Below are 12,075 nucleotides of genomic sequence, written 5' to 3' on the forward strand. Positions count from 1 at the left end.
TCTATTTTGAAATTTACATATTAAAATACAATTATAATGAGAAATCTGTAAAAAATCATTTAAACTCAAATCCAGTGACAGTTAAAGTTTGTAAGATTGATACCAAGTATCTTAAAATAATAATATGAATAAAAATAACGTTCACACTTCTCCCCAACACCAAAGTCTAACGCCAAACTAACGACCAGTGATTACATCAAATATCTCAATGGTAGGATTCTAGGAGTAAGGTTGCTGAGTGTGAAAGCTATTACCTAGATTTTAATTGTGTAATTCTGCTTTAGAAAGTCAGAAAGCCGTTTTAGATTTTTCATTGAGCCTTAGGGCCACATAATCAGGTAGAGGGTAAAAAAATAAAAACATACTTTAAAAAGAATCTCAAGAAATATACTGACTAGAAATATAATCCAAGAAAACAAGCAAAATAAAACGTTTTCTTGTTATTAGGGCAATGAACATATCGCCAGAGTCTCCTTTGCTTATAATAAAAAGTTCTGATTAATTAATTCAGTTTGAAACCCCTTTCTATTACATTTTATAGAGAAAGCCACGATCAATAGAAAACAAGCTCCATAACTTAAATATATCTTAGCCAACAAGTTTTGAAAATGTCTATGTTTAAGTGGTTGGAATCTTATGGGTATTGCAGTTTCAATAAGAATATTTATTTTATTGTTTTGTTCTGGCACACAAATATTGTTGATGTATCATGCAATGATAATGCATCTAAGCATGTTATCCTTACGTTTTGTGAATCAAAACAATAACGCCTCTATTTTTTCAGCCAAAGGACAACCATCAGAAGTTATAACGGTTCGGGTTATGTGATTAAGATTAAAATTATCCAGCTCTTTTGTAACACTTTGAATGTCAAAGCCCTGCTTGGCTCCTTTGATTGAATGCAAACAATATTTTGGTTATTTAAACATAATTTTTGTGGAATTTCGTTTTTATGACACTAAAATCTTTAGGCAAGTTGAGGGCAATAAGTGGCTTGTGTACCTCACGTTGCTATCCCAGATCTACAACGATTAGACTTTGTTACCGGATATTCTCCCTCAATACAATTAAAAAATTGAATCATTTTCATCAATAATACTACTATTATAATATTACTGTCTCTGGTTTCCATTTAGATATCAAAACACCACAGATCTTGTTCTCAGAAAACATGTATTTTTAACACCACAAACACAGCTGTTTACATTTTTTTTTAGGAGATTGTGTTGATTTTTCTTTTGTGGGTGGACACTGGACACTGTATGGACAGTTTCGGTATAATAAGTAGTTGTTATATGGATAGGTATTTAAAGTGAGGTTAAGGTTTAAGGCAAAAGGTACTAATAATCTTTTCAACGAATTGTGAGTTATGATTACAGTTTTTGAAAATTGGTAAATCGGCCTAGTTGTCTATCCTGTTACTAGAACTAGTAATTTCCTGTCTTCAAATTTCAAATATGTCTTCTTCAAAAGGGATTGTTTTGATTCTTCACAGAACATTTTCAACTACATCTTTGTGCTATGGTAAAAGGAATTTTAGAAAGTTTATTCTACATAATCGAGGAACTAAAGCTTTTAAGGAGAAAATGAAAACGGACCCACCACCAAATATGCCTCCACTGTATAGTAAGTCACTAACATAAACTAGCCTATTTTAACTTTTATTTATATTAGGTCTAGATACTATCTGGTAAATTATTTTAATAACATGTTGATATATGTTAATAAGGCTGCAGTATAATACTAATGGTAGACTTTAATAAGCTGCCTACACTTTTTATTCAATTGTTATTATCGAATGGTTCGATTGTTTTTATCCGTAGGAATAATTCGATAATACAACTGATTGAACTTAGCATATGATTTGAACTTAGCATATGATTTGAACTTATTAGTTATAGTAAATTTAATGTAAACAATAAACAGTAAGAAGTAACTAATATTTGTAAACTTTGAAAATAGCGATGAATATGAGGAAAATATGTGAGATATTTCTCACAAGTGACTGTTTAAGTGGCTTCAACATCTGGATTTGGCTCCTGGTAACCCATACGAAGAATCCGTTCCTCCATTTCACAAAAGCGGTTACTCATTGATGCTGGGCAAGTTGTAATATTGTAAGGTTTCTTTGATATCTAAGTCTAGGCCATAGTTTGTTTTGTAATGTTATTGTTAAATTTATGTTCTTAAAATTGTAATGTACAAGATTCTTCTTGTTATGGTTATTAACTCTTATTGTATGTGATTTTTACATATCGAAGTGGGATATTATATCGAATTGTTCGATAACAGCAATTGAATAATGAGTGTAGGCTGCTTATTAAAGTCTCCCCTAATACTAACACAATCCAATCAACTATCAATTAGAAATATCTAAACTATCGAATATAAAAACATTTGAACTAGATATTCATAATTAATCATTGCCAGGGCTGCAGTATCATAACTGTCGAACACTCAAATGATTGATAATATCGAATCATGACAAAAACAATTTAAATGCTGGACGTCAGACATGTTTACCCTGTTAAGTAATTGTAAGTACTACACACCTCAAACTTAGTAAGTCTTTAACGTAATTCAGTTCGACATTTTTGTTCCAAATTAATTCACACAATTGTTTGTAAATGGTATTTGAGTACTGGCCGCTTGACAGGAAATACTGTTGTTTGTCAACCTATTACAAATTAATGTGTTTAAGGTATTACGTTCCAGTAACATGTTACCGTGCTATTATGTTAGTGTACAAAACTTTTAACTAACTGATTACAAAGTCTTACTTTATAAGTTTATTAGTCTAACTGACTAATAAACTTATAAATGGGTTAATCCAAATTTTCACTACAACACAATTATTAGATACTACAAAGTCCTTATCTACTATTTGTTATTAGGCTGTACATACATACATACATATTTGGCTGCAGTATAATAAGAGGCCACCACCACAATAGAATCATAGTATATCCTTAAAAACAGTAAAAAATAACTGAATGTTAAACTGTTTTGTTTGTTACATTTTATAGATACACAACATAGGCTATATAGTTTTTATATAACGTAATTCGTGTAAACATTTTTGTTTCTATAGTTTAGATAATCATATATATGATTCTATTGTGGTAATGGCCTTTTACTATACTGTAGCTACATATTTTAAGTATAAAAAGTTAAAGATAACATTTATAAGCACTCACGAGATATAAGCTTGAATTTGAGTACTGTCTCGAGAGATGTTTTTCTTATTTCGCCAAAAGTTTGGGGTGGCTGTGAAACCTGCACTGATGGTTCAGATCATGTTCCAGATCGTTCAACTTCTCCGACGTCAGATCACATACAATCTTTGACGTGATATGAGGTCGGGAAAATACCGATCAGAAATGTCCCTGGCCATCAGTGCGGGCTTTAGTGGCAGTCCGCAATTCTGGCAAAATAAGAAAAACATCCCTCAAGATATTACCCAAAGCTCCACTTAAGCTCAGATCAAGCGAGTGCTTGTAAAGGTTTTATTTAATTTTGGTATTACAAGTAACGTATTTACAATTTTAACCTACTTATATCGCATATTAACATTTCTTCATAGTGTTAAATTTCCATTCCCAGCCTCATTGCTTGTACGAAATGGTCTCGGCTCACATACTGGTTACCGAATACACTTAAAACAAGAAAATTTTTATGACAACACCAAATTATTCAGCCCATCTGTTACTGAAGTAACAACGTCCCAGTAATAGATTACCACTTAATTACCTGTTACTGACACTAATACTGCCCATCTGTAATGACAGCAAGTACAATGGTTATGTACATGTTTTATTCGTGTCAGACACGTTTATCCTTCAAAATAGTAAGAAGTAAGTAAATGTTATACTGTTCCGTTTGTTATATTTTGTAAATAGATTTAGGTTAGATTGTTTTTTATTCACCATAACATTATTACTTTTTTATTCTGGAATTAAAAATACCTATAACATAATTTGGTGTTTAGTTTTATCAAGGATTCTTTACTCATGAATATTGATGATTCGATATAATCGATCATTCTAATGTTGGATCATATTATACTGCAGTTATTGCCAGCTGTTTTTATTTATCAGAATAATTGCTTGAAAATATTGTTTTTGCCAAATATGTTTTTATTACCGCTTCACATACATCTAAGAACAATTCCAGAAAGTTTGAAAAATAATAATACCATTTGTCAGACTAATGGATTTGACAGCTAGTAAATGTACATTTTCATAACATCACTACCTTCAGTATGTTTTGAGATGACAAGGGGTGTTAGGATACAAGTATTATTTGTAAATTCCATTAAAATAAAAATGCATGCTTGGAAAAGGTTAGTAAATCGTTATTGAGTACAACTGATTGTTGTTAAGGTACTAATTAATAATAAAAAAAATTATTATAGGGAAACTAAATGTTTAAATATGCGTTGACTATAAAATGTAGGCTACATTTATAAGTTGTTGAATAAGTTTTAAGATGCTCAATTGTACACCAACTGTTATGTTGCAAGGATAATTACATTAAGTAAATAAATTTCTTGTATCCCTATTTACCATTAACTCTCAGCCACTTTTAAAATGACCTTTCTGCGAGATGAACAAGGTACGTGATATTTTTGAACCAAGTATAAATGGTAGGTATTTTATTTTAATGTTTGTTACCATCTTACCAAAATTTTAAGCTGCAGTGCATTAATTAATATAAATGGAAAAAATGAATTTTTGAGTTTGTTTGTTCAATATGCTAAAGGTTCTATAGGGGATACCTTTTACAAAACACAGAATTGCAAAGGCATGTGGCTATTATTATAATGTATTTATTTATCCAAGCAGTTTAAAGTTTTAAATAAATAATAAATGTACGCTAAAATACAACAAAAATATTTGCAGAGTATGGACAAAGAGAAACTGGCTATAAAGATGGCAAGAAATTTATTGAAGTGCCTGAGATGATTCCAGAAATTATTGTGCCAGACTTGACTGACTTCAAGGTAAGTTATGTGCTCATATTCTGCCCTATACGCCTTGTATATTTGTTTATAATGAAGTTCGTGGATATTGTATTTGATAGTGATGTCACTTTCTCTAGTGACACATAAAACAATGTTATCAGCACATATTAAGCCCATTGACAAAAATCATAAATGTTTTCTTTCGAAACTGGCACATTCCCATCCGCACTCCAATTGGCAAAAGTCGTACCTGTTTTCAAAAAAGGCGATCCAAAGTTAGCGGATAACTATCGACCAATTTCAATTTTACCTGTTTTTTAGCAAAATTTTTGAAAAACTGTTCCTGGACCGACTTCTTAATTTTCTTGACAAACACAAAATTTTGTCTGATCTTACAATTTGGTTTCAGACCAGGAAGATCAACTTTTGGAGCAATCACACAACTTGTAGACTTTATTGTGGAAGGCTTTGAGACACACCAAAGAATGCTCAGTGTCTTTCTTGATCTCTCAAAAGCGTTTGATACTGTTAATCATGGTATATTGCTACACAAGCTGGAAGGCTGTGGTGTACGAGGGACAGCACACGCAGTGGCTCCACTCATACTTGAGCAGTAGAAGTCAATGTGTTCAGGTCCAGAATGCAGTATCAAGTACTATTAGAATATACCAAGGAGTCCCACAGGGATCAATCTTGGGTCCTGTCCTTTTCTTGATTTATGTGAATAATATCCATGTGTCAGCCTTGTATGGGAAAATCATTCAATACGCAGATGACACGACTCTCTGTTTCCGGGCTGATTCTCTAACTTCATTGGAGATTCAAACCTTCATTGATCTTAATTCCTGCATTCAGAATGTTCTGGTAAATAATCTCAAAACTAATCATGAAAAGACAAATTACATCAACTTCTGTTTACGTGGGTTGAATACTTATGAAACCCCAACAGTAATGATGGATAACATTGTTCTGGAAGAAACTGATTCTGCTAAATTTTCTAGGAATACACCTAGATAAAGGGTTAACCTGGAAAGTTCACATTGAAAGTGTATGTGCTAAATTGGCAACTGGAATTTTTGTCCTTCGAAATTTATCAAAGTTTTGTACGTCTGATGTCTTAATATGGATTAATATTTCCATACCTGTTGTACGGAATTTCTCTGTGGGGCAGTTGTGACATATCAAACTTGGAAAGAGTATTCAGACTGCAGAAAAAAGCTGTTCGAATCATCGCAAAATTGAACAACAGAGAGTCATGTCGAAGTGCCTTCAGGGAGCTCAACTTGCTAACTCTACCCAGCTTGTATATTTTAGAGACTTCATTTTTACTGTCAATTTCAGTGTATATTGATGCAGGGCAGTGATATACACAAATACGAGACAAGAGCTCGGGGGCGCTTTCGAGCCCGACAGCATAGAACAGCAGCATTTGAACGCCCTGCCTTCTCAAGCTGGGATCAAATTCATTAACAATCTCGCTGAAAACACTAAATTTAGAAACAAATCCAAAAAAAATGTAAAAACCCAATTAAAACACTACCTGGTGTCTTGTGCTTTTTACTCAGTTGGCGAGTTTATGGAGCACACTTGGGATTGATATTCCGCGGCGTGTTGCAATCCTGGGGGTTGATCCCACGAATTATGAATTTTGTTTTTTTGTATGTGTATGAATATGTGCCTGCGTGCAACTGTATGGAAAGTCGAGTGAATGGATTTAGTTTTTAAGATAAATACCGTAAAAAATTGGTATTATTGACTATTGCAATACAATGTATATGTATAATAAATAAAACTAAAAAACATCGGTATTTATTGTGTTATAAATGTATGACATAATTTGCTAATTAAAAAAAGTTAGTGAAAACACATTGGTTAGTAGAGTGAAACGCCGCCTACCGCATCAGAATACGACGATCCAGTCAGAAATGGCAGCTCATAATGTACTTCACAATGTGTACCTAAAACAACCCGCCATTTCTGATTGGATAAACCTTTTGAGATGCGGTTTGCGGCATTCAACTCTACTAAGTGAGCTCTTTCAAATGAGGTATCACTCGACCCATGCTTCAATTTAAGATTTCCAAGTTTTCCTCTGTGGGCGGCCGTCCCCCCATGGTTGGCATGTCATGGTAATAGCAAGAAAAAATAATTTACATAGTTATATGACACTGTGGCAAAGTTTATAGATGTTATCTCCTATGGGTTTTTTAAAATATTAAGCCGTACCCATACTTTTCAAACACCCTGTATTGTCAATGCAATAAAATATATTCTATTCTATTCTCTGATCACATGACCATGAATTCAACAGGCTGATGAGTTCAAACAAATTCATAAAACATCAATATGCTCTTCTATATCCTTATATCCTTCTGTTAAGTGAGCGCATTTACAAACCTATTCTTTATTGATATTTTTATATCAAGGCCTATTATAGTTCCATCATGTGATTTTTTCAAATTTATAAAAAGTTAAAAATACAATCACAAATTTTGTAAATAAACACAAATATTTGTCAATGAGTACACATAGGCCTATTCATTAACAGCAAACATACTGCGGGTTACCATATGTTACTGCACTTTCAATACTTGGTATGTAATTCACTTTAATAGTATATTAATACTAAGTTCTGGAGACTTGACAAAAAAGTATAATCTAGGGATAATTTATGATTTATAATTCAATTTTTATTTTTGTTAGCATTAGAGTTCCTAAAAGAAGAGAAGGCAACATTAATATACATATTCTTAATACTGTATGTAGTTGACTCCACTATCTATAGCTCTGTGCACGGCCATTGCCATACTGACTTGAGTAGAGTAAATCACATTATGGTTACGAGAAGTCTTAGCCCCACTATGCCTCTTTGATTTATGACGGTACGTACTTTACCGTCATAAAATTTTTCATAACAATCAAAAGATTACATTGTACAAGATTGATTGTAAAGATTACATTACAGATTATAGATTGATTGTAACACCTTCGTTTAGTATTATAAATTTTGGAATATCTTCAAAATGGAATGTTTTTAGAGGGTAAATATAAGAGCTCAGGAGATGATAAGATTATAGTACTATTAATCCAGTTTTAATTAATGCCTCTATACACATACAATTATTCCTCCTACCAATAAGCAAGCCTATTGGTAATGACTAATGAGGCCCCACAATCGGGGCCATCCACTACAACAAGTCTTTAATAGCTGAAGGAAAGCAATCCTGATTCTCTATACTTTTTATGTGATCTGGAAGGGAATCTTACTTCTGATGTAGCAAGCTGTTACGACAAAATATATGTGTCGAATAGATTGTTCTACGGTGAGAAACTATAATAGGAAAATATATCTTAATACTCTGCACCTTCTTCAACAACAATTAATTCAGTCATTAAAAAATATTTTGGATCCCTAATTTTTAAAGTAAAGAAAATAAGCAGATTTTGGATATGTTTCAGCTCATTTCATTTTAATATTGCAAATTGTAATAAGGTCAAATATGGTAATCTTCCCTTATTTTGAAGCAAAAAAAACCGTAAATATTAATTAAAAACTTTCTGCAGGGAACAAATTAGGGGTCAACTTCTTTTGGAAAATACTAGTTCTTGATTTATATTGAACTAGAGAAACTGCAACATCATTTATATATTTATATATAAAACCCACACACATATATTATGTTGCAGTTTGAATCAGAACTCATCAAGGCAGTGTTCTGGTACCTCTCTCGGGAAAAATAAACGCTTGTGGTTTGTGCTGCAAACTTTCTCTTCCATATCAGAAATGGTTTCTCAAGCACTGTTTAGAGACTGCAGCCAAATTTTATTGGGCGAGGCCCCCCCTCCAAATCCTTCTTTCTATTGATAAGTACTGTAATCCATACCCCCATAATCACTGGAGGTTACAGGTCTGCCAACTCTAGTTCTTCAATTTAAGCAATGTATGTATAGAAGGAATGGATTATTAAAAACATATTTGTCAATAAGAGAGAAAATTAATTGAAAAATATCATCTTGTATTACGTTGATAATGCTGCATGCAGACTTTCAAGTCTTGAAGACGATACATGCTCCCCTCTTTGTCATTGCATAATTACGATAGAGGAAGGAGTGATGTGTAGGAGGCAAGTTTTGACAAAGTTTCTGTGATGCTCATATAGACTATTCACCTACATACAAGTCAATTTGGCCACTGTTCTCTTTACCTCCATCGCATATCAGACTTCAGGGTAGAACTTATCTCCAATATGTTAAGTCAACAGGAAAAAGTCTTGGCTGAGTTATGCTTTAGGTTTTCCTTAAAATAAAGAGATTGGACACTGTACAACATTCCAGTCATAAGCTCCTGGCTGTGGAACATGTGATGCAGGTTCTTTCTAAGCATCAATTGCATCCCAGCTCTGACACAGTGAAGATAACAAAAAGTATGTTTTTGTAAACATAACAAATTTAACTATTTGGAAGCAGTGCTCCATTATTCAGTTTTACTTTTATCTCTTCTGAAATACTTACCTTAGTTAAAGAAACTCATAAAATATGATGTCCTGATAAAGGCTTAGACCTTCCGGTGGTTGTTTTACTCATTACATCATTGTTATACACAGAATAAATTATTACGTAAATGTTTCATTGAAATAGGCAACATATTCTGGTATGATTTAATTTAATCTAGGTTGTAGTTATGTGTTAGGTTAGTTATTTAACTTACTAAGAGATTGCAGATCTCGAAACGTAATGTTACTGATTTTTTTGTATCACTAAACGATGACAAATGTCTGGAAAAATCCTGTTTCCTTCTATTGTAAAAACGAACTTCAAAGAATTTTTAATAGTTTCATTGTAAAATAATTTTCAGAAAATATTTTTGTCCAATATATATATATATATATTTTTTTTGCTGTATTTACTTACCACTGCTTTAATTACTGACTTCAGTTTTTCACTTGTAAGTAATCAAGTGTGACATTCTATCTTTACCTTCATGATACTGATAATCAAAGTATTAAAACTATGGTTATGTCTTTCTCCTAATTAAACCTGTATTTGCAGTTGAAACCATATGTTTCATACCGTGTCGAAGACTTTTCTCAACCTGAATTCACTGCTCAAGACCTATTCATAGCTGTATATAGAGACAAGATTGCCAAAGATTTTAAAGAAGGAAAACTAAATGAAGACGGATCCCCAAAGGAACCCAGCCCTGAAGAAGCTTTGACTCCTGAGGAAGCAAAACTTAAAGTGAGACAAACTGGTTCAGATGTGTATGGAGAGAGAAGCCCAAGAGAAATAAATGATTATGCATTACGTTACTAGTATCACTAGTATAATAGTCAATCATACTATGATTAAATTTAGTATTAAACTTTGTTAACACATAGTAGTTGGAATATTGTCTTTATCCCAGTCCAGTAGTCCTGTCTTGTGTAGCCTGGAAATGATGAATTTGCAGTGAGTTACGTCATATAATAATTAGTATCTATGGTAAGGCTATTTGTTAAATAGGTTGTTCTCACAAAAATTAGTTTAAAATTGAACCTAGATAATTATTTTAGTAACAACTGCTAAAAACCGTGGATGTTTTTAACTAAAATGTTGAATGCATGCTTGCTGAATGGCATTAAATTGATAGAGTGATAATAATAAATGGATGGAGTTAAGTTACAAATTAAAATGACTATGGATAGGCAAGAGTCAAACTGCTTTATTACCAGATCAATAACTTACATAAATAATAGTTTCAGCAGAAGACGACAATAGATTGTTAAGAACTAAAACTTACCTGCAATAACGTCATAAGAGTTCTTGCACTTCAGTGAAGCTGACGAGTTCTCAAGAACAAAATAATATGTTTCTACTCTGTTTATCACGACCTGTAAGAATGACTTCGTTTTCATTGGTTTTTGTCTGCATGGATTTTCCATTTTTTTGACATTTATAACACATCACAATGTTTCTTGGCCCTTTCTTCATACACATGAAACATGCTTCTAAGAGAGTCAACAAAAATTACTAGTGTCATACAATCTAGCTACTCTCTCTACGGACATGTCCACTTTTTGCAGAGTTTGACCAACTTGTTTAAATCTGATCAAAGTTCCACCATAATCATTGTTTCCAATCTATTCAACCATTTCAGGAGTCCCATTGCTTCACTCCTAACTAGGTTTCTCATTAGGTCCTCTTCATATGTCTCCAAACTCAGAATCACGTTTTCTAGATTTTAACATAGAGCTTTACATGCACTTTCACGAGCACCCCACCTTGTTTCTGATAAACCTTTAAATGTTTTACTTTTATCTTGAGTAAAGCAAAGCAGAGATTCCCATATCTTAGTAAATTCAGCAAAAAATGTGTATATGTTCTGAACTAGGTTAAAAAAGGTACATGATTCTGGACAGCAACTTGCAGCACATGTGCCGGCAAGATTCAATGAGTGAGCCGAGCAAGACACAAACGTTTTAGGATTTTCATCCTTTATTCTAGCTTGCAAGTCACAGTACACACCTGATATATTGCTTGCATTATCTTACAACTGCCCTCTACAGTTTGCTAAATCGATGGAGTTTGAAAGTAACACACACTCCAGCTCTGGCTAATTCCTCGAATTTGTGTCCCGCATTCAGTAAAAACAAGAGAAATCGTTTAATAGGAATGCCATTTTCTTGAACAAACCTTAAAACAAATGGCAATTGATCAGTGTGATGAGCGTTGAGTCCACTATTACTGAGTAATACTTTGCCTGTTTCACTTTGTTTAAGATAAGATCTTTTATTTAATATAACAATTGCAAATAAATTATGAAAACTAAGACGTTCTCCCTGAACCTGGATTATCAAATTTACGTATATTTTCAGCAAGGAAAAGGTCGAACTCTGCTATTAATTCTAGTGATATCATATGTGCATCATTTTTGTAGCCATCCAAATATCTCATCTGATCCTTAAAACGAACGTCCCCTGTTTGCCAGCTTTTTTACCACAGAAAACACCTTTCATAACGCGTTTCCAATATTTCAAGATAAGAATAAAATTGACTTTCAAGTGATCCAACTTCTCTTTTACGGATCAATAATGCTAATTTAGAGTTTGTGTTTTTGTAAATCTTCATGGGTA

At 32.8% G+C, this 12,075-nt stretch overlaps 1 protein-coding gene across 1 annotated transcript; it reads left to right on the forward strand.

Annotated features, from left to right (window-relative positions):
• Positions 1 to 1,225: 1,225 nt before the first annotated feature.
• On the forward strand, positions 1,226 to 10,340 carry LOC124357702 (39S ribosomal protein L41, mitochondrial). Its single transcript, XM_046809709.1, has 3 exons — positions 1,226 to 1,626; positions 4,902 to 5,002; positions 10,013 to 10,340. The coding sequence occupies exons 1-3, from the start codon at positions 1,458 to 1,460 to the stop codon at positions 10,274 to 10,276; spliced, it is 534 nt and encodes a 177-aa protein (XP_046665665.1). The 5' UTR covers positions 1,226 to 1,457; the 3' UTR covers positions 10,277 to 10,340.
• The last annotated feature ends 1,735 nt before the right edge of the window (positions 10,341 to 12,075 follow it).

Source organism: Homalodisca vitripennis, chromosome 3, assembly GCF_021130785.1.
Source record: "Homalodisca vitripennis isolate AUS2020 chromosome 3, UT_GWSS_2.1, whole genome shotgun sequence".
NCBI lineage: Eukaryota > Metazoa > Arthropoda > Insecta > Hemiptera > Cicadellidae > Homalodisca > Homalodisca vitripennis.